The 20,207-nt window shown below is 40.0% G+C and overlaps 1 protein-coding gene across 1 annotated transcript in view; it reads right to left on the bottom strand.

The window, feature by feature from the left end:
- The window catches only part of MYO18A (myosin XVIIIA), a 305,757-nt gene that overhangs the window by 6,195 nt on the left and 279,355 nt on the right, over positions 1–20,207 (bottom strand). Inside the window, exons 35-40 of the mRNA XM_018563429.1 lie at positions 18,046–18,162; positions 15,564–15,647; positions 5,584–5,721; positions 4,946–5,131; positions 4,257–4,396; positions 3,713–3,757 (exon numbers count right to left, since the gene is read on the bottom strand). Coding sequence (XP_018418931.1) covers positions 3,713–3,757; positions 4,257–4,396; positions 4,946–5,131; positions 5,584–5,721; positions 15,564–15,647; positions 18,046–18,162 — 710 coding nt within the window. The remainder of the gene's footprint in view (positions 1–3,712; positions 3,758–4,256; positions 4,397–4,945; positions 5,132–5,583; positions 5,722–15,563; positions 15,648–18,045; positions 18,163–20,207) is intronic.

Raw genomic sequence — 20,207 nt, 5'->3', positions numbered from 1 at the left:
CACTGTTAAGGCAAAGGCTCTGAGTGGCTGTATGAATCACTATCATCTAACATCAGAGTAGCTGCTTCTCCAAGGTCCTGGCTCTGTTTGTGCATGGTAGACATGCAAATTCCAGCAAAACAAGAGTCAGCCATTGTACAGTTATTGGTAATTAGACATGAGAACATTGCAAGAAAGCTCTCACAGCTGAAGACCTCAGGCTTATTAGAGACAACCAGGAGTCAAGTCTGCTGGTGTCCACCAGAAGAGTGGCCCACCTGCTTTTTAAAATAAAATTCTCCTGCTGGAATAAATTGCTCCATCACTTGGCACAACTATTATGAAGCCCAAAATGAGAGAAATGCACTGCCTTGGTTGTGGCGGTTTTTGTTTTAAAAAGACCTCTGAGAAGTTATGAGCATGGAACAGGAATATGGATCCTGTTTATTTAAAGATTTGAGGCCAGGCCAAAGAGTGAAAGTGGGCTCACTGGCCACCAATCAATGTGGTAGCACAAAAGTCCTGTTTAGAGAGGTGTGGTTATTAATATGAACTCTCCAATTTGATACTGTACAGAAAGACAGCAGAACTGGCCAGTCGGTCATCTTTATAAATATGTAGTTATAGTGGACTTAGCCTTAATGGGGAGGCTTCTATTTGATTTCCGTTGCTGGCAAAAAAAAGTGGGCCAAAATACCCTTAAACAGAGAATGGTGAGTAGACAGACATTGGTGTATACACAACTGTTTGATGATAAGCCCTCACAATGTATACTGTATGTAATGAATACCCGGGTTCAAAGTGAAACTCCCTTATAATAGCCAGGGAATTGTAGCCACAAATATAATCTTTAAGAAAGAAAATGATGTTTAACAACTAGAAAGTAAGTATTTCTGCTTTATAGCTCTAAAACAGAAATGGTTTATCCAACAGCATCTCTCTAATAAATGAACTTTAACTGAGCAATTTGAAACTCTGCCATCCTTGACAGAGTTTATTTAAGTTAAAAATGTTTGTTTGTTTCAGGTTTATAAAGCTTCCACAAGAAGAACGTACAAGCGGGAAATATAGTCCTGTATCTGCTTCAAAAATAATAACTGTCCCCTGCAGTGAGTGAGGAAAGTGATGGCAGCTAAAGAATTGGCCTTATTTAACGACTTTCTCCTTGGAGATGAATAACAATTTGATGGACCAAGTAAACAGTGTGTTTAAAGTAAGTATGGGGGAACCAGCGGCCATAATCACTTCCCATTTGACTTACACCTACACAGGGACCTTGCAAACTTGTAAATCTGCTTGACATATGTAGCTGTACTATAAATTGCCACCTCCTCCTGGCACATAGAAACATTTGTCAGCCACCCCTCCTCCCCCCACACCCTGGCATACTGCTGATCTGATTTCCGACACCGCTGTGGAGATTTGCTAAATCCATTCCCTGCATGCTTAAAGCAGTTTCTGGTGACACCGTCTGAATACAGAGCGGCCTCCTACTCTCATTATGTGTGGAGGGAATGACAACTGTGGCTGCACTGCTAGTAAATGGAAATAATTTTTTTCTTGCTTGGCTGGATAATAGTGTAAACAGCAACACCACCTCTCTTCACCCCTTAACCCCCTTGTGTCTTCCTCTTCTTCACATCCTTTCCCTTCTGTCTACAACCGAGGCAGCCGAGAGCTCTCATGGGAGAATGGGACAAACGCTGCTCAAATTGAAAGCATGCCTGGAAACGGGTACATGGCATTAGCTGCAATCAGCATTTTACTCCCCGACATTAGGCTTTTTACTGTCTAGAGACACGAGACACATTGTAACGTCTATATCTTGCCCGGTAACTCATTATCATCAATTTTCTAGCAACATAAATTCATAAGTTTACAATTGAAGGATACCCACAATCCCAGGACAATCAAACCTGACAAAGTTTGGAAACACAATAAACAGTTATTTCTGAAACATTATAAAAGGAATAAAAACAAGGCGTAAACATTTGTGCAATGGCTACAGAAACAACCATGCCAAGGTTCAAAATCACTTGTCAGCACTTTTGAGATGCAAGGAATTGTATGTAGGAGTGACCACTGGAGGACTAATGGTTATTGTCTGCAGGGTCTAGCTAAACCTAATATCCACATACAAACACTTCTCAGTAAGAGGCTTTCAAAAACTCCAACATGCCAAAAATTGTAGAGGAAATTTTTTTTAACCAAAACAGCGAGTCATTACTAATTTAGTACTTGAATAACTACTCTTTTAATCTGTCATTTTACAGGTTTTATCTACTGCCAGGTAAAAGGGGAAAGTCTTCCTCTCTTAAAGCCCAACTCCAGCCAGAAATTTTGGTTGGGCAGTAGATAGAGAGGCAAACCTCTATTGTTGTTTTATTACTACCTGTGCATCTGTTGGGAACATATATAGTCACGTCCAATCATGGCAGTACAAGGAATGAGGGAAAATGGTGTACCTAGCACAGACTGACACACAAAGCATACATACCTCACAGAGGTTCTACCACTCAAGAAAGTGTATTGGTGATTTGGCTGGAGCTGGACTTAAGCTAGGGCCCAATGATGAGAAGGAGAAGCAGGCGAAGTGAACAATCTAGGACAACATAGCTGAACTGGAAGGTAAACTGAATGGGGGAATTTTTCCAAATCAGCAAGTGTGTCCTAGATTGTTCACTTCTCCTGCCTTCTCCAAACTCTTCACCCTTTAGAGAATAGACCTATTAATATCAGATTTGCCAAGTATGTTATTTGAACTCTAAAAACAAAAACGTGCCGTCACAACCATCGAACAATGAATAGGCCAAGGTACCATATAAGCGTATGACAAAATAGGAATTTCTGAGCTCTCTCTCCTAAACTACATTATGCTCTACTACTCAAATATCATGCAAGAAACCTGTGACTAAACAGCATTTAAACTGGGAATGCACAAGAGGAACTATACCACCAAAAAAAGATATATCCTCTACAACTACAGTAGTAAAACATTAAACGCTACCCAACATCTTTACTCCGGTGCCCATCATAATTACCAACATTACTATTCAATTTAACAAGGCATGAAGGCAGCCAATAGGATGTGATCTGCGTCCTAGTCACTCAGACTGACCAGGCTGATCACTTCCAGAGTCACTGTCTCCTGTCAGTAAAGTCAGATTAGCATTAACAATAATCCTTTGGTTAGACACAGGATCAGTAACCAATATTTAGGTCATTTTGTAGCATTCCCAAGCTGACATATTTGTCATAGTTTGATAGACCATTTATTTTATATTATGAGCAAAATCTAAACTGAATGCAAGGGGTCCCTTTATTGTAGCAGACAGAATACAGTGGGTTTCACAAATCTATATCACTGAATCGCAATCGGAATTAAAAGAAAAAGTGCCTCTAATGCCTAAATAGATGGGCAGGAGACTGCCTCTCAGTGTGTGAAGCAGCGATCCCAAAGTTCAAATCAACAAGTAAACTGATATTATGTTGTAAATTGCTGTAAGAATAAACAAGCTATGCAGTTCAAATTTTTAAAAAGACAACTTCATAACATGGTCAATGGGATTAATGAAACAGCCATGCACCTGTCTGGGTCAGATAGGAACCATGCAGTTATGTTATGGAAGGGATCTTTCCAGGGAAGCTATTTGACAGGGGAGTTATTGTTGCTTAATGCATGCTGAGGTTAAGGGCAATTTAAAAACATGACTTAGCAGCACCATGTCCTCACTTTTTATTCTTGCGTTTATGATACTTGGTCACCATGTCCTGTAGACTGAAAACATGGAAATAAAGTAAAACATGAGAGAATGTCAGATGAAAGAAGAAAAGCAACATGAAAAATGGAACAGCAACGGGACTTATTTATTAAAGTGTCTGAAGAAATGAATGTTCAGACCAGTCCATGTGGCCCATCAACAACCCGGCAAAAGGAAAACATGGTTGTATCTTGTTGGACACAGGCTGTTCGGGACAATGTTCCCCGAATCTTCACTTTTTTAACTGAAGCCCAATGTTTTTAAGACTCGCTTAGTGTCTCCACAGCCAGTCACCAGTGGGATAATTCTGCTGTTTGCTACAATGTAATGGAATTTAGTAAAAAGGCTACCGACGTCCAGTACTGTGGTCAAAATATGGCTGAATACGTTTCCAACATGGCTGACAATGAAATTTGAGAAACAAATCAGCTGATACAATATTAGACTGAATTTCTGCTATTACTAAAGAAGCTGCAATGTTTGTGACCACCATAACAGAATCAAAATGTTCTTTACCTGTTAATGAGGTCTTCATTATCATCGCTCTCCATCTCATCTTCAATGGCAGCTTGAAGATCTCCAATGCGCTTAAAGGCAAGTTTCAGATCTGACTGCAAACTCTGATTTGCAGCTTCCAAGCTCTCCAGATCCATCTCCTGCAGAAACAGATATATGAAACTTTCCAATGTAAACATATACTACTGTTGATTGTAAAGACTAAACAAAGCAGTATGTATTAACCACGGTTGTTGTAAGCCCTGTGCTGTGCTCCATCCAATATGAATTCCACACAAACATTTGTGTGGAGGGAAGTAACATGAGGCTGGGATATAAATATGTTTTTAACTGGTATGGACTCAACTGATGTACTGTAAAATATAATAAATGTTATAGAATATAGAAATAAACATTCTGAAAAACACTGTAGAACGTTCAAGATACAAAAAATTGCATAGAGAAGTGAAAGTGTTAAATAAAGTTTTTTTTAATTTTTGATAATAGCTCAACATCAGCATGTGACATCGCTGTGGAAACTTGCGGTACCACACTAGTATCTCTTGCCCCTCCTATTGATAGGAGGCAATTCACTGGTCCACAAAGCAAGGACCACAACAGTGTCTTTGCTATAGGCCCACTTTTATCAGATGTAGCCCAAACTATCAAAGTTATACGAAAGCATACTGTAACAGAACATCTATAATTACCAGTTCATGTCTTTTGCGACTGGCTTCTGCCTCTTTTTTGGCCAGTTCTCCCGTTTCCTCCTTCATGTCTCTGATTTGTCGCTGTATCCTCTTATTTTGCTCCTTCTCTCGGATCTCTGCAGCAGCTCGCTGATCTCGCTCTTCTGTCAGCTTCTCTGTGTTTTCTTTTAACCGGCCAACCAAACTCTGTAGGAAAAACAGCATCAGACTATGAATGGAGTACTCCATTTGGATTCAAAAGGCTGCCACATGTAAAAATAAAAATATATATATTATCTTAGTTTTCGGTGTGCCTTTTTTAAGGTGGAAAAAAAAGAAGATTTGCTATCTTATAGGGAAAATTAAAGTACTGAAGGTCTAGTATTTACACATGATCCCTTTACTAGCATGTGTGCTGCATGTGATCTAAGTTTAGAATTCAGCCACTGCACCTCTACTGGATATGGCCTGGACAATAAATATGTAATTCAGGGCAATGACAGTATTATTTGACTAGGCAGTCAACCGCAGGACACTGGGACATCTGATTTTGTTATCAGAACATGGATCAACCGAGAGACAGGTCCATGCAAAGCATGCTAACATGACAATTAATGCAATTAAAACCATTTAGGGACGGGGTCGGGGTCGCTTCTCACCTCCATGCGTTTCACTTGTGTTCTCTCAAATTCCAGCCGAGTTTCTAGTTCTCGGATTTTAGCCTCCTGTCTGCTTACTACAGATTTATCCACCATCGACTGCTCCAGGAACTCCAGCTGACTCTGCAAGCCTTGTAACTGTACAATGAGAAACATGTGTTACTGAAACTACCAAACAAGCAAAGAAATGCTGCCATTACATGGCATTTACAACCCCCTGAATGACATTTAAAAGGAGTATTTGCATTGTTCCATATTTGAAGAGCGAATATAAATAGAGAAATTGCCTTTAGTGGCTCCCGTGACGATTGTCCTAGAATGAACTGCGGTATTTTTTGCTTTATTAGCTACACTGAACAGGATGGATTCTGATCCGATTATGCAAATATTCTTATTTACAGGAGTGTGTCATCTCTTGTAATGTGGTGAGACATTATTGGTCACATGCAGAGCACTGGGCAGAGAACATAATGGACAAGAATGTGCTATGAACCTCATCAGTTTTTTTTTTTTAACAGAATATTACAGAAGATGAACAAAGTTTTATTGCACCACTTCTCTTAGCACTGTACAAAGTTTTACAATACTGCGGTGTGAAACAAATTGAACCTATAATTGCATAGCTAACCATATAAAAATACAATACAAGTGAAATTTCTGCCCATATAAGATTACAATCCACACATAAAAAAATACTTCTTGGATGCTGATTGAATAAACAGTATGAACATGTGCGCACACTACTAGTTATGGGTTCAGTTACTAGTGCATGACTTTGACCATTCAGGGCTTATACTCCCTTTTCTACATTCCCCTGCAGTTCTAAACCCCCGTGTAAGTACCATGCCTGGGAGAAACTATTCATTATGCCACACTTTCCCTAATGGGCCAGTGTTTGAGACTGGCAATTGGTCACTCAGGCCCGAGCACTGCATCATGGCAGAGGTCTCATACACCCCTATAGCGAGAAACACCCGGTATTTTACGTTGGCTCTGACAGAGCAACAGATGAGCACGGCGAACGTGTTCAGTAAGTGGATCGAGGGTGTGCTTTAAAAGGTGAACTATGGGGTTAAGTCTTTTCCCCATAGTTCTCCTTAGGGTAACGGGAGGACACAAACTAGCGTCCTCCCGTCACCCTAGGCTCAGTATAGACAATTGTGCCGGGATCCGCCCACCTGCGTGACTGACAGCTGGCTCTGCCTAACTAGAGGCAGAGCCAGCTGTACCCGCACCCTCCCCTTTCCGTTCCGCCAGTCAGCGCTGGCGGATCGGAGCGGGGAGGGAGGGATCCAGCCCCTCCCCTGTCACGGCAGAGAGCCGTGACAGGATCGAGAGGTGAGCGAACGCCGGTATGTGTTCGCTCACCTCCCGATCTACTGAGCCGACCTGTGACAGTCTCATTGTCAAAGGTCAGCTAGAACTATGAGGTGAGTGAAAAGCACTCACCTCATAGTTCTCCTTTAAATGAGACTGGTATACCCTTTAGGTAGGGGACTAAAACAACCAGTGGATGGCGCTACAGTAATCCATTAGAAAACTGTCGCCAGTACACCGTGTCTTCTGCTTTCAAATTTGTGAAATCTTCTGCTTTTAAAATCTGAAAGAGCTTCTAATTCTTATAACATTATATATCTGAAATAAAGAAGGACCCCAAAATGCACAAAGCATTCACATCTATGTGGTAGTGCAATATATAGCACAGGTACATTATTGTGAATGTGTATTGGGGTGTGATTTAGAAAGAATGCCAATGCGTTAACATACATACACAGCTTGTTACCATGGACTGAGGCAGTGGTGTGAATTAGTCCTTTGGGTACTTAAAGGGATTTTCAATCAATTACAGAACTTCAGCATGATCATACAGGAGCTGAATGACACTCTTTTCATATATCATCAATTTAACATGATGAGAAAAACAAAGGATTAAAAATGTACATGGAACTCAGAAGGAATGGTTCAGATAGGAAGGAATGATCTACCGAAAAGACAAAAAGAAAAATCTATAAGATATTGACTCTTTCTTCAAGCATACATTAATCCACCACTGAAGAAGTGTCTGCCCTCCCCCAGATATTGACTGGGAATTACTTAATGCCCTTTATTTACTTAGTTTCACTAACACAGCTCTTAATTACCAAAGACAAATGTATTAAATGAAAGAACGGCAAGCAGGAACTTAGAAGGATGGGAAAAGGTCATAGAGTGATTTCTTCTCCATGTCGCCTTCTAAATGAGACATATGAATAAACTGCGAAAAGCTGCGAAATAACGGTTTAAGTACATGAAATATGTCCAGGATAGACGTGTTTTGTCTAGAATTTTAGAGTCTGGACAGGCTAAACAGTAATTTTGTACAAATAACACTCTAATTGAAAACTGTAAAAAAAAAGTTGGACAACCCATTTCAACAAACATCTGCATTAATATAACAGCCTCCACTTTTCCGGGAAGGCTTTACAGAAGACTTTGAAATGTCTGTGGAAATTTAAGCCTACTTAGCCAAAGAGCAATTGTGAAATCAGGTACTGATGTTGGATGAGAAGACCTGGCTCGCGGTTGTCATTCCAGTTAATCCCGTTGTTCAACAGGTCAGAGGTCAGGGCTCAGTGTTCTCTGTAAGTTTTTCCACATCAAACTCATCAATCCATGTCTTTATGGATCTGGCTTTGTGCACACAGATAGGTTCATGCTGGAACAGAGAAGGACCCCAAAACGGTTGCTACAATGTTGGTAGGGCACGATTGCCTGAAATGTCTTTATATGCTGTAGCATTAACTGTTCCCTTTACTGGAAACATCTAAACTTAATAATTTAAGAAGTGTTCACATACTTTTGGCCATACACTAGGTGTGATGGTCAGATGTCTGCAAGCCCTTGGCCATATAGTGTAAATTCAGGGGGGGAAAACAATTACCTTCCCCCTGAAGGGGGGTGGGGGGTTACTGTTTTTTTATGGGACACACACGCACATTGAAACATTTCACCTCACATCCTGCTTCAGTGACAACTATATTTTATATTGGATTTCTTAGTATTTTATTTCCCAGTGACAATGGTCACCAAGACAAATAGAGGTTTAATCTCTGCAGTGCGGACCCAGGCAAAAATGAAAACATGATGCGGTGGCTCCACTTTTTCAAAACTAAAATAAATGTTTTGGCTTTAGATACCCTTTAATACACAACAGAGGATTCCTAAAGCACTATGGCTTAGATAAAGTGAACAAAACAAATGCTGCCTACTTTGAGGCTTCATTTCTCTGAGTGTAAACAAGTCATTTTATATTTTTAAAAAATCATCAAATGTTAAGCTTGGAAGCGTGAAATAGTGCTTTTAAGAGCCACCTGCTGGCTCAAAAGGAGAAAGCAAAATTTCATATTTAATTGATTGAAAAAAAAAAAACCTGTAAAAGGTTTTAAATAAATGTTTTTTGGTTTCATCCTAATAAAATATGTACTGAACCTTTACACATTTTCTATAAAAATGGAAGGCAGAGTTATTGCAATTTGAGTGTTCCTCTAGTAGTAAATCTCTACATTTAATACCATAACAATGACAAGTGCAAGAATGGAAAAGTCATTTAGAAATGTGAAAGATATCAAAAATTGCTTAACATTTTATTGATTTATTATTAATATAAACCCTGCAATAATAACTTAAAGTACAATCTCACTGAAAATACACCATACAATCTCTTTTAAGTTGGTCCTTTAAATTGGCAATGTTTAACAATTGTTGATCCAGCATTAAAAGTCATTTTATATCAAGAGAAATAATAGTTAATATTGTCATTTCAACGGTTTAGGAATGTGTCCGATATTTGCTGGCTTCCTGTTTGGTAATTTCATTGAAGCACGGTGTTCTCATAAAACAATACATTGTAGTTAATTTGTCTACTGTTTTCTATAGATGACTCTTACTGGCTTTTATATGTATAGCAATTTGTATTCTAGCTTAGGCAATTGTTTAAAGCGTACTTGAAGCCTTTGTTTTGCAGCAGACACTTATGAGAAATATGGATGATCCAGCATGGAAGACATGCAGGCATAAAAGACCACATACATTGCTTGTCAAATGCTGACCATTCCACCCTGCAGGGGTTTTGCCAGAGGCACCACATCTCCACCACTGTACTACACAATTCAGCATTAGGTTTAAATTAGAGTTAGGCAAACAGTACAAGAATAATATATTATGCAAAACATATCTTCAGCCTGTGGCTCCTCATCACCTGGAAGCATACACATTAATTCTGCATCCCAGCGAATCATTTCTTCCAGCCGAGTAATTTTTCCTCTGGCGCAACTGAAAATACAGGAGGCAGTGACCACAGCACTCTTTAAATTAATGATGCAGTGTAATATATGACTGCACAGATTTATGGATCAATGTTTTGGGCCTAGCGCCCGTGAACCCTGTAAGGCTCACCCTGACATCTGAAATACGTGTTATCATAGATTATACTATGCCTCATTAGAGTGAAACTTGAGGGGTCGATGTCACAATTTGCATTAGCGTGATAATGTTTGCTTAGCTCTTTTCAATCAACTTCTATGTTTCGTCAAAATGTCAATTGAAAATGGATGGTGACTGACAAAAAGTAACAATTAGCAGGTTACTTTCAGGGTTGCTACAATTGGTAATTGGCTAAAGATATCAAGCAAGAACTTTATTTATAAGCATAAAGGATCCGCTTTTATATAAAATCTCTGCATTCCAGTTTGCTTTCTGCCTGTTGGGGTTTAAGGAGGTGGGGTTTTCAGCATCATATTCAGCGGGGTCGTACAGCCAGGAGGAACATGAGAGTTTATTTAAAAAGACATTCTTCATAGTCACTCCCTCTTTTCAGATGTTTTAGCGAACAAGGGGTAGTCCCCAATACACACCTACAGGGCGCTATCAAGATACAGAGATGTTTTAAAAATGTCCGTCTGGTAGGCGTTTTATAACAAGACCATTTCTATACACATGTGTGTTTAGGTCCATTTGCACGTGGGTGCACACACATATATATGTATGTACACATGTATGTGTACACACTTATTTTAATACATTTTTAATTTGTTATTGGATTTTATGGGTGCATGCACTTATGGGAGTAGGCATGTACTTTTATATCCATACGTGTCCATGTGATCACACACATGGACTCGTTTTTAGACTTCACCCACCCAGGGGCAGTTCACCACTGCACCGATTCCCAATTCTTTTAACATCAATTAAAGTTTTTCACACACATTTAATAAATATTTTATCAAATAGTATTGTTCTGGCGCTACATACGGTTTATAGATCAGATCCCCTCCAATTAAACGTTAGCCCCAAATAAAAATGATTTGTCATCTAAAGCCATATATCCACAGCAGTTCGAGCACTGACAGCTCGCACTCAAGGCGGACCCAGACTGCTAATCCACTCCCCCCTCATGTTAGCGGCAGCCTATCACCAGGCTCAACGGAACCACACTCCTCCCCCTGTTTCATTTAAAAACAGTAAAATCTCCTGTGATCTCCAGCAGCTTTTAGGCTTGATAAAGAGGGATTCCTCGAAAAACGCGTAGCCACTGGAGACACCCGACCACCACCACCTGAGACCTCCACCGCCCACACCGCAACCGATCCAGACCAACGACGCACGGCGTGCCCTAGCCGCGTGTAGCTCCTCCCCATTCTTCCGTCTTTGACCGACGCGGCTCGGCCTGGCCAGCCGAGTCCGTGGGTGGCCATACGGATCCGCACCTCCAATTGATCAGCCTGCTACACCACCGGTGACACTCCTGCGATCCTGGACCTTCCAAAGGAGGGCGGCATATAGATCACGGGGGAGCCTCTAACTGTAAGTCCCTTTGTCCACTATTAACAGTGTCACGGAATTTTTCACATACAAAGATCCATTTACAATCTGTACTGCATATACCTATCCACGTCCTTTTGGTAGTCGCGCTCCTGTCCTGCTTTGTCCATATCTGCAATTTTGAATAGACAGGGTCCTCTCCCTGTACCGAGGAGCTGCTGCACACCCTTACACAATAGTCACCTAATTGTAGTGTGCCCACAGGAGTGCGCTTTATCCTTTTTTGTGGTTATTTAAAAAGTAGGACACTGTTATTTATATATTTTTTTAAATACACCTTTACACCTGCACATGGGATTACTCTGTGCAAACCTCCCATGTTTAACCCCTTCCAGACTGACATTCCCTAAAGACCGGTGACAGAATAATCCAGTGATGCGGTACAATGAGTGCTGGGCCCTCCACATTCAGTTAATGCTGTTGGTGGGTCCCTCAGAGTCGGAGGGATACCCTCAACAACAAATTAGGTGTCCCTGCACTGTGATCACAGCGTTAGGTAATCACTGTGATCACAGAGCTGTGACAGGCACTGAGCCAGCTTACAGCTCAGCTTGCAGTGTTGTGGAGCTGCACGTCGGTTCAGTGTATTACAAAAGTGATACAAAGTATCTCTGAGGAGAATATAGCATCTCCTCAGAATACTTTGCATCAAAAAAAACCTCTTAGTGCCCCCTGATTAAAAAAATTTAACTTTTTTAAAAAAAAATTAACATTTGGAAAAAGAAAGGAAAAAAATAAATCAGTTTAATAAAAAATATTATAAGAAAATATAGTGCTGAGGAGGCTATTAAAAAGTTAGGAGACAAACATACCACATTCTAAAATTGTTCCACACTAAAATTGTATTTCACTCCTTGCAAAAAACGGTATACAATATGTGTAGGTGCAATCAGTGAGGAGGATGGAAATTGTGATTAAACAAGCACATAGCAAAAATGGCAAAAATAAATGTGGACCTTTCCTTTGCAGTGTTGTTAAATAATTTAATAGAACTTAATGATGCTTTTAACTACAACCTATGAAGCTGCATAATGCAGACTTGTCAGCAGAGCTGGCAATTCTACCCACTTCAGCTCCAGTACACTGAGGAGGAGAAATTATGCAATTGGCACAGTGATGTCAGATGGGGGTAGAGTCCTAAACCTTGGGTAAGCACTGCAGGGATTTACTAAGAGGTTACACAAGGTTTCATCTCCTTTGCTTTAGGTGGTGAATGGAGCAGCAGGGAAGAGAAAGGGAGAATATAATATGCTGCGGGGGCAGGCTTTAAAGTGATCTTGATGCCTTACCATCCTGGGAATAGTTTTCCCCAACAAAGTGGGCTAATAATTGCCAGCATAGGTCTAAAATGCCATGAACTGCCGTCATAAGCATCTTATGCGAAGGCTTCTGTATGCTGAAAACAAAATGGCTTCCTAATGGCGTCACAAGAGCTCATTATAGGTATGTTGCTATAAGAATACATCTTGAAAATTAAAGCTGTTTCAGGTGCAGTGTAACTACTTGATAGTCGAAGGTACATTCCATTAAGGTACATTCCATTGTAACTAGCTGCAAAAACACAATTGGAATGCCGAATAAAGAGACAACTTCACATTAACAGGACTTCTGTGCAGTCGAGAAAAAAAAAAATGTAAAGTTGCTGCCATAACTTTTTATAATTCCAACTGTTATTTTTTTTTTCTAGCGCAGGTGCAAATGGAAACGCAATTTGCTGCACTGGGAATTGCTCTGCTCTTCCTTTCCTACAGTTTTATAGAATACTGTATCCCCATAAGAGACATCTGAAGATGCATTAAAACACCGCAGTAAGGTAATGACAGGAGAAAGCCTACACACGGCATTTAGTACATGTACTACACGCCATTTGTATTCACTCTGTGTTTAAGTGTTCTAATTGCATTAATAAAGATACAGTCAATTGTGACCTCTGTCTGCATTCACAATCTTGCTATGACTTGTGTAGTAATTAAGTTAAAAAGCAGATAAAAGTCCTTCTGAAAAGATAAAAAGGTTCTATTTTCAAAGCAATTATGTGTTTCAAGTTTTATCAAATTATTCCCAAGCTTTCTATACAACTGTAGAGTTATTAGGCATATTAAATCTGTATACAGTCTTCTGTGGTTTCTACAGAAAACTCAAAGTCATTTATACAAATATTGACATCCTGAAGCATGAAACAATTGCCTTTTTAGCTGGTACTAAGAAACCGACATGCTAAGCTATACATGTAAGGCACCGTTTCAATATATGTGCATTAAAAGCATTGGAACGGGCTGCCTAAAGCACCAAAAAGGTGCATACTATTTTCAGGTACATGCAGTAGTGCATTACCATATGTTGGGTAAAATGTCACAACGGCATACCAATGCACATGGCGCACATTACTGCAACACAGCTGTATAAATGGGCCCTTAACCTTCCTGGCGGTAATCCCTAGTGTGGCTCGCGGGGTAAATTTTCTGTACCAAAAGCGGTAGCCACACTCGTGCGTCTTCCGGGTTCCTTCCTTTCGAGCGCCAGCTTTGCTGGGGGGCGGAACCGGCGAGAAATTCAAAAGTTAAAAAAAAAATACTGAGATAAATCATACCGCCAGGGAGGTTAAAGGTCCTTCTTGGAGCATGCTGTTTGAAAATTAGAGCATATGGTTATGGGTGCTAAATTTAGCATTTTAAAGTGACTCTGTTATCGCATGCAATTAATCTTTGCACTTATTAAATAAAATGACTCCGTCACTTAAAGAAAAAATAAAGCTGCTATGCCCTTCTGAACATTCTTAGGATGTAGTACTGGAGCTGTGTCTGATCAAAACGGTTTGGCATTCAGACATAGAGAGGGTAATATAGTGCAAAGAGCCATGACATGATGCTATACATTGGACTGATAATACACTGGCCTTCAGGAATGTGAAAACAAAGAATTCATACAAGTAGTACAATTATTATTATACAGGATTTATATAGCGCCAACAGTTTGTGCAGCGCTTTACAATGTAAGGAAGATATTACAATCACAATACAATTCAAGACAAGATAGTAAGGAGGGCCCACAATAAAAATGAAAAAATTATTAGTTTAAAAAGGTATACACTTAAAATAAAAAAACTGACTCAAATCCATTAGTTTCCCCTTGAAGCTGAACTGCAGCAAACAGCTAAATACACTAATGAAATATACATAAGGGAGCTGTTTTACCTGATAAAGAATTTGTATTTCTAGCCATCCAGTTCTGAGATTATACAGCTCTATCACACAGCACAGTTCTTTCTGGTAGAACCTGATTTTTCAGTTAAGCAATGCTGAACTGAGGTCCTGGTCCTCCTTAGTCTGTGACTGGGCAGTGAAAGGAAAAGCAGCAGAGTGATGAGATCATCTTTCTATCCTTCTGCTCTCCCTTTCCATAAGAAAGCTGCTTGTTAGCACAACTGACTGGCTCTTTGTGCTGCCTCTCCCAGTCTGAACTCTAATATATGGGGGATTGTAAGAAGCTGATATCAAGTCAAATCAAGTCAAGGTACTTGCACTGCTTGCATTTAAAAAATACATTACTGATGTATTAATAAATACAGAATTACTTTAACTTGCGTCTTTTACATCTGCCTGGAGTTCAGTTTTAAACTTCCAGCACCTCCAGGTACCAATTGCTATACTGATTATCATTTTTATATGCGAGTGGCACTACATTTTTAGAGGATATAGTCACTGCATGTTTAGGATTACAGACACACGGTCCTACAAAATTACAGATATCCCTGTCTTTTAAGTCTGATGTTGCTAGATATGAAATTAAGTCCACCTATTCCTATGGCTTATTTATAAGAAAATTTTCCAATTTAACAGCTAAACATCTGATATTAGGGTATCTGTGACCATCCTGTGTTGGATGCGGTTATTTTGTGGCTTAGCTGACTGTGTAGTGAGAATACAGTATATCAGCAAGGACACATGCTATATTGCTTTTGTGAATTTATAAGCTCCTATAGACTAATGCTTCAGCACACATGGTTGCTGGAATACAGGTACACTTATATTTGATAAGCCACTTACCATAGTGTATCCACGTACATACATGTCTACAATGTTTATAGTAAACCCCAGGTAAGGAGGGTAAGTTTTCCTTACCTTTTCTTGCATCTCTTGCCTCTCTTTACTGGCTTCTTCCAGTTGAGACTGCAGGTCATTGATCTGTGCCAGGTCTCGGGAGGACTGTGAAACAAAAATGACAGGTTTCATGGGGTTGCTTGGTGAGAAAAAGAATCCTCTTTACTAAAAACAAATAAATATTTATTGCAATTCAGTCATATAACAGAGCACTGAGCTCTGCTCACTCCCTGGGTTCCAATGCTCAGCTAACTGGGCCACTGCAAAAATCAATTCACTTTATTTACATTACAAGCAGTTAATCTATTGCTAAAGTTGTGCATTTAATTAAATTGGATGTTTCCAGACTGCAAAGTTTTGTGTGAGCTGTCTTCTGCTCAAACAGGCAGAGCGCGGAGCGTAACACGCCACCCTGGGAATTGCAGGGTGTAACCTATGGCTTGTCCACAGCAATATGCTGGACTTTATTTTCTTAGGAACACCACTCTCAGAACTCTCTACTGATGGGAAAGATAAACAATAACAAGTACAAAAAATTATAGGGATGGCAGTAACAAGACAAAATGGGAAACCACTGAACTAAAAACAAAATACTGGAGCAGCAAATAGCAGTGTCGGAATTACAGTGCTAAAAGGTAAAAACGTCATGATATACACTAATACTTATTCTATTATAGGCCCAAACATACATCAGCATTCAGTATAAGGGCCATTTCATACCAACTGCAGAGAAAATACTCACCTGCTTCCATGTGTCACTTCCTCGGATGAGTGAGACGTCACTCCTTTGCTGATTGAAATGCTGCTTACGTTCTGTAAGTCACCAAAGAGCCAGAAAGGGAGCGACACATGGAAACAGGTGACTATTTTCTCTAACCTGTAACAATCCTGTCACTGGCGAGCTGTTGGCAGCATCAGGATCCCTAGTGTAACATTGGCCTAAGGCTACACAAACGTTATTCATAAGCTGAACTGCCAGTCAAATATAGAGGGTTATATAGGATCTAGAATATACATGAACTAATATTCTCACCTTACAACCATTTGCCAAATGTTCTCATTCAATCTATTTCTTTCCAGTATTTATGTCACTGACATATCAACAAGTGTGTAAGAAAGTACACAAAACGATTCACATTTGTCCCTGACCCACAAAGCAGCTCTTAATATAATCTCCCTGGTACACTTATACAACTAGAAGCAATTTTGGGAGGAAACCAATTAACCTACCAGTATGTCTTTAGGTTGTGGGAGAAAACTGGAGCACCCAGAGGAACCCAGGCAGACACATAAGAATATACTAAATACATACAGACAATATTTTCAGTGGGATTTAAACTCATGGCACCAAGCTGGTTAAATCTCACTCGACATGCTATCTGTCTGGCATATGGCTTGGTACATTGCAGGGATAATAGAATTACCTTATTTGCATTTTAAATATTTGGATTACATCCAAATACATTGATTCTCAAAATGTTTGTTTTAAAGTAGTATTAAACCCTTTTCACTACATACATTTTTCTATTTTGATGCAACACAGAAACTGTCTCCATAAATAATTTTTCTCACTTAAAATTAAAGGAGAACTATGGGGTCAGTGTTTTTCCCCATAGTTCTCCTTAGGGTAACGGGAGGACACAAACTAGCGTCCTCCCGTTACCCTAAGCTCAGTATACCGCAAACTACAGCTTGCGGTATACTGAGACGCCGGAGCGGATCACGTCTTAGATGACGGGATCCGCCCAGCTGCGTGAGTGACAGCTGGCTCTGCCTATCTAGAGGCAGAGCCAGCTGTACCCGCCCCCTCCCCCGTCCGTTCCGCCAGTCAGCGCTGGCAGATCGGAGCGGGGAGAGGGGAATCCAGCCCCTCCCCCTGTCACGGCAGAGAGCCGTGACAGGATCGAGAGGCGAGCGAACCCGGTATGTGTTCGCTCACCTCCCGATCTACTGAGCCGACCTGTGAAAAGCACTCACCTCATAGTTCTCCTTTAAAATGCTCTGCATCCCTCAACTTCCACAGAGAGCACAATTTACCTGGTTGAAGTCCTGGTTGAAGCATGTGATAAGGGTGGCTCAAGGGGACCCTACAAGGGAGTGGAGCCACTCTTTAGACAGTAATGGGGGAAGAGAGGTTCTAGAAAGGCTGAATGTAAAGAAATGACAGGGTGCAAAAAAAAAAGCACACAGCAAGAAACGTTCAAGCTGTAACTTATGTTGTTTCACATGAAGGGTTTAATAATACTTTAAGCCTTGTGATCATTTTTCATATATCACAATCACATAGCATATTGTTTATAATGGTGACAAGTCATTCAGCAAATTAACACTTTATTACCTTTCCTTACAATCCCACAACAGCTAATTTACAGCTCATTGCTTGGGGGAGATCTTAAAAAGTTCTGCTAGTCCCTAACAATTTACCACAATAAATACATTCAACATCAGCAGACATTGTAAGGAGTATATTGTAATACAGCACAGATATATAAAAAGAACTTACCTGAGCCACGGCTGCCTTCTGTTTCTTCATCAGCTCATTCATGTCCTCCTGGTCCTCCTCCATTCTACTTTGTAGCTCATTCTTCTCTCTCTGCAGGCGGCTAACTTGTTCCTCTAGCTGCCATTCAAACATATAAAAAATGACATGCATTGAACTCAACAAACAGCATGAAATAGTCCCTTACTAAAATAGCCAAGTATGTTCACTGAGAATTTGTATTTTTGTATGCTGTAACACACAATAAAACACTGGAGAATTAAGTGGTTATCCTTGGACCTGAGATGATGCTCTCAACTCTAAATTCTCTGAGATTTCAAAAAGAGATTGAACCTGTTTTATTAGTATAAACTACCTCATTAGTACCAGTAATGGAAGTAGAATGGAATGGTTCACTCTGAAAAGGTGACACTAGAAATAAAACAGAGCAGAATGATATCTTCAGCAAGACTGTGCTCAGTTACAAAAAATACTCTACCTCAAGGATTTAATGAAAACTAGCCAACCCAAAGTGGGAGACTCGGCTTCCACAAGGATTAACTGCAACTGAAGTCATTTTATTTTCTATTTTGCACAGAAAGGGGAAGAGACAGAACCACTCAACGGTTTCACGGCAGATTGTGTCTCTGTTGGAAAATCTAATGGGGATACAAACAGCTACAAACATTTTTTTCAGTAAATTGGGGAAGGTTAGATCCTCTCTCAGTTTAATTCTCTGTCTTCCTGCCCTGCTGACAAACACCCCCCTCATTTCTTGCCACAGGGACAGGAAGCAAGATGAAATCTCTCCAATAGGTAAGTATTTGCTTTGCTAATTCTATACAAAACTAAAAAGGGAAAGAAGGTTTGGCTGGAGCCAAAGCAATGTTAGCAATGACTGCAAGTTATTAATGCATCCCCAAGAGATTCAGTGAATTTGCAGGTATGAGCAGGAGTATAATCCAGGTGATAATTGACAGATTAATGACAACAGCAGTAGAAGTCAAACAGCCATTGCTATTAATTACTGCACATTAAAATCTTCTGATCAAAAATGGAGGGGAAGCCAGCCTTTCATTACCAAAAAAAAATAGCTGTCTGTTAGGACCACTTTCACTCTGCACACACAATCAGGCTCTTGGTCCTTTGTAAGACACCTTGGGGGAATTTATTAACGCAATTGCGACTGTTTTATCCTCTTTGATCACTATTTTTTTAAACGCAAATATGTTTAGCAGCTCCTGTTAAGGTGTGTGCCTGTTTTGCCCTGTGTGCGCGATATTTTCCTGATTGTGAGTTTTCGCAAGTGTTTTGCGACAGTTCACAACTGCTTACATCTGCGCTTGTCCTGCGGCTGTCTGAAACCGACACATCACCTAACAAAACAATCGCAACTTAAGTCCCGATGACCACTTCAGGAAGCGACAGTTAATCTTCCTGCTTGGAGTTTGCAAGTCTTCTTTCCTGGAGTCTATTTAATCTCATTTATGAACATTACACTAGAAACATCAATTTGGCACAAAGAAAGTGCGTCAAATATATCCCATGCGACCATATGAAAGTTCAAACACATTAATAAAATTCCCCCCTCGTCTTTTTTTTTTTTTTTTACAAAAACTGACTGGAAGGACTGTGTTGCTTATACCAACTTAAGAGTCTGTTTATTGCAGAATACAAAATGAAAAGAAGCAAAATGAAAGAAACATACTTAAAGCCTACCATTTTAACCCCTCTGTACTATTTATGTGATACATCCCTATTAGCATTTTCTGGATCCCTCAAGCTCCCAATCCCTGAACAGTGTCATGTGCACTGTGTAAGGGTGATTGCCAGGCAAAACCTGCCAATCAGTGGCTCTGGCTAAGCACAGACCCCTTCCTATGGAACAGCATATGTAACCACACATACCATAGTACACATTCAATGTGTGCCATGAGGGCCTATGTATCAGAAACAAATTAATTGGATTACTTAGGTAGGGCTTCTACTATATAACTTTGGTAAATCTAAAGAAGACTGTATTGAGATTGTACAAATTATATTATACTGTGTTTGGCCAGCTATACATTAATAAAGTGCTGGGTTGTACTTCATATAGCATTATGACCGGTTTAGCAGGGTGGGGCATGTAGTGACAGCAGCAGATGGAGCCCTGCAGTGTACCATGTCACATTTCAATTGTAGCA

The sequence above is a fragment of the Nanorana parkeri genome, unplaced genomic scaffold (assembly GCF_000935625.1).
Source record: "Nanorana parkeri isolate BGI_ZX_2015 unplaced genomic scaffold, ASM93562v1 scaffold663, whole genome shotgun sequence".
Lineage (NCBI taxonomy): Eukaryota > Metazoa > Chordata > Amphibia > Anura > Dicroglossidae > Nanorana > Nanorana parkeri.
The sequence above is the reverse complement of the archived record's forward strand: the minus strand, read 5'-3'. Positions and strand labels throughout refer to the sequence as shown.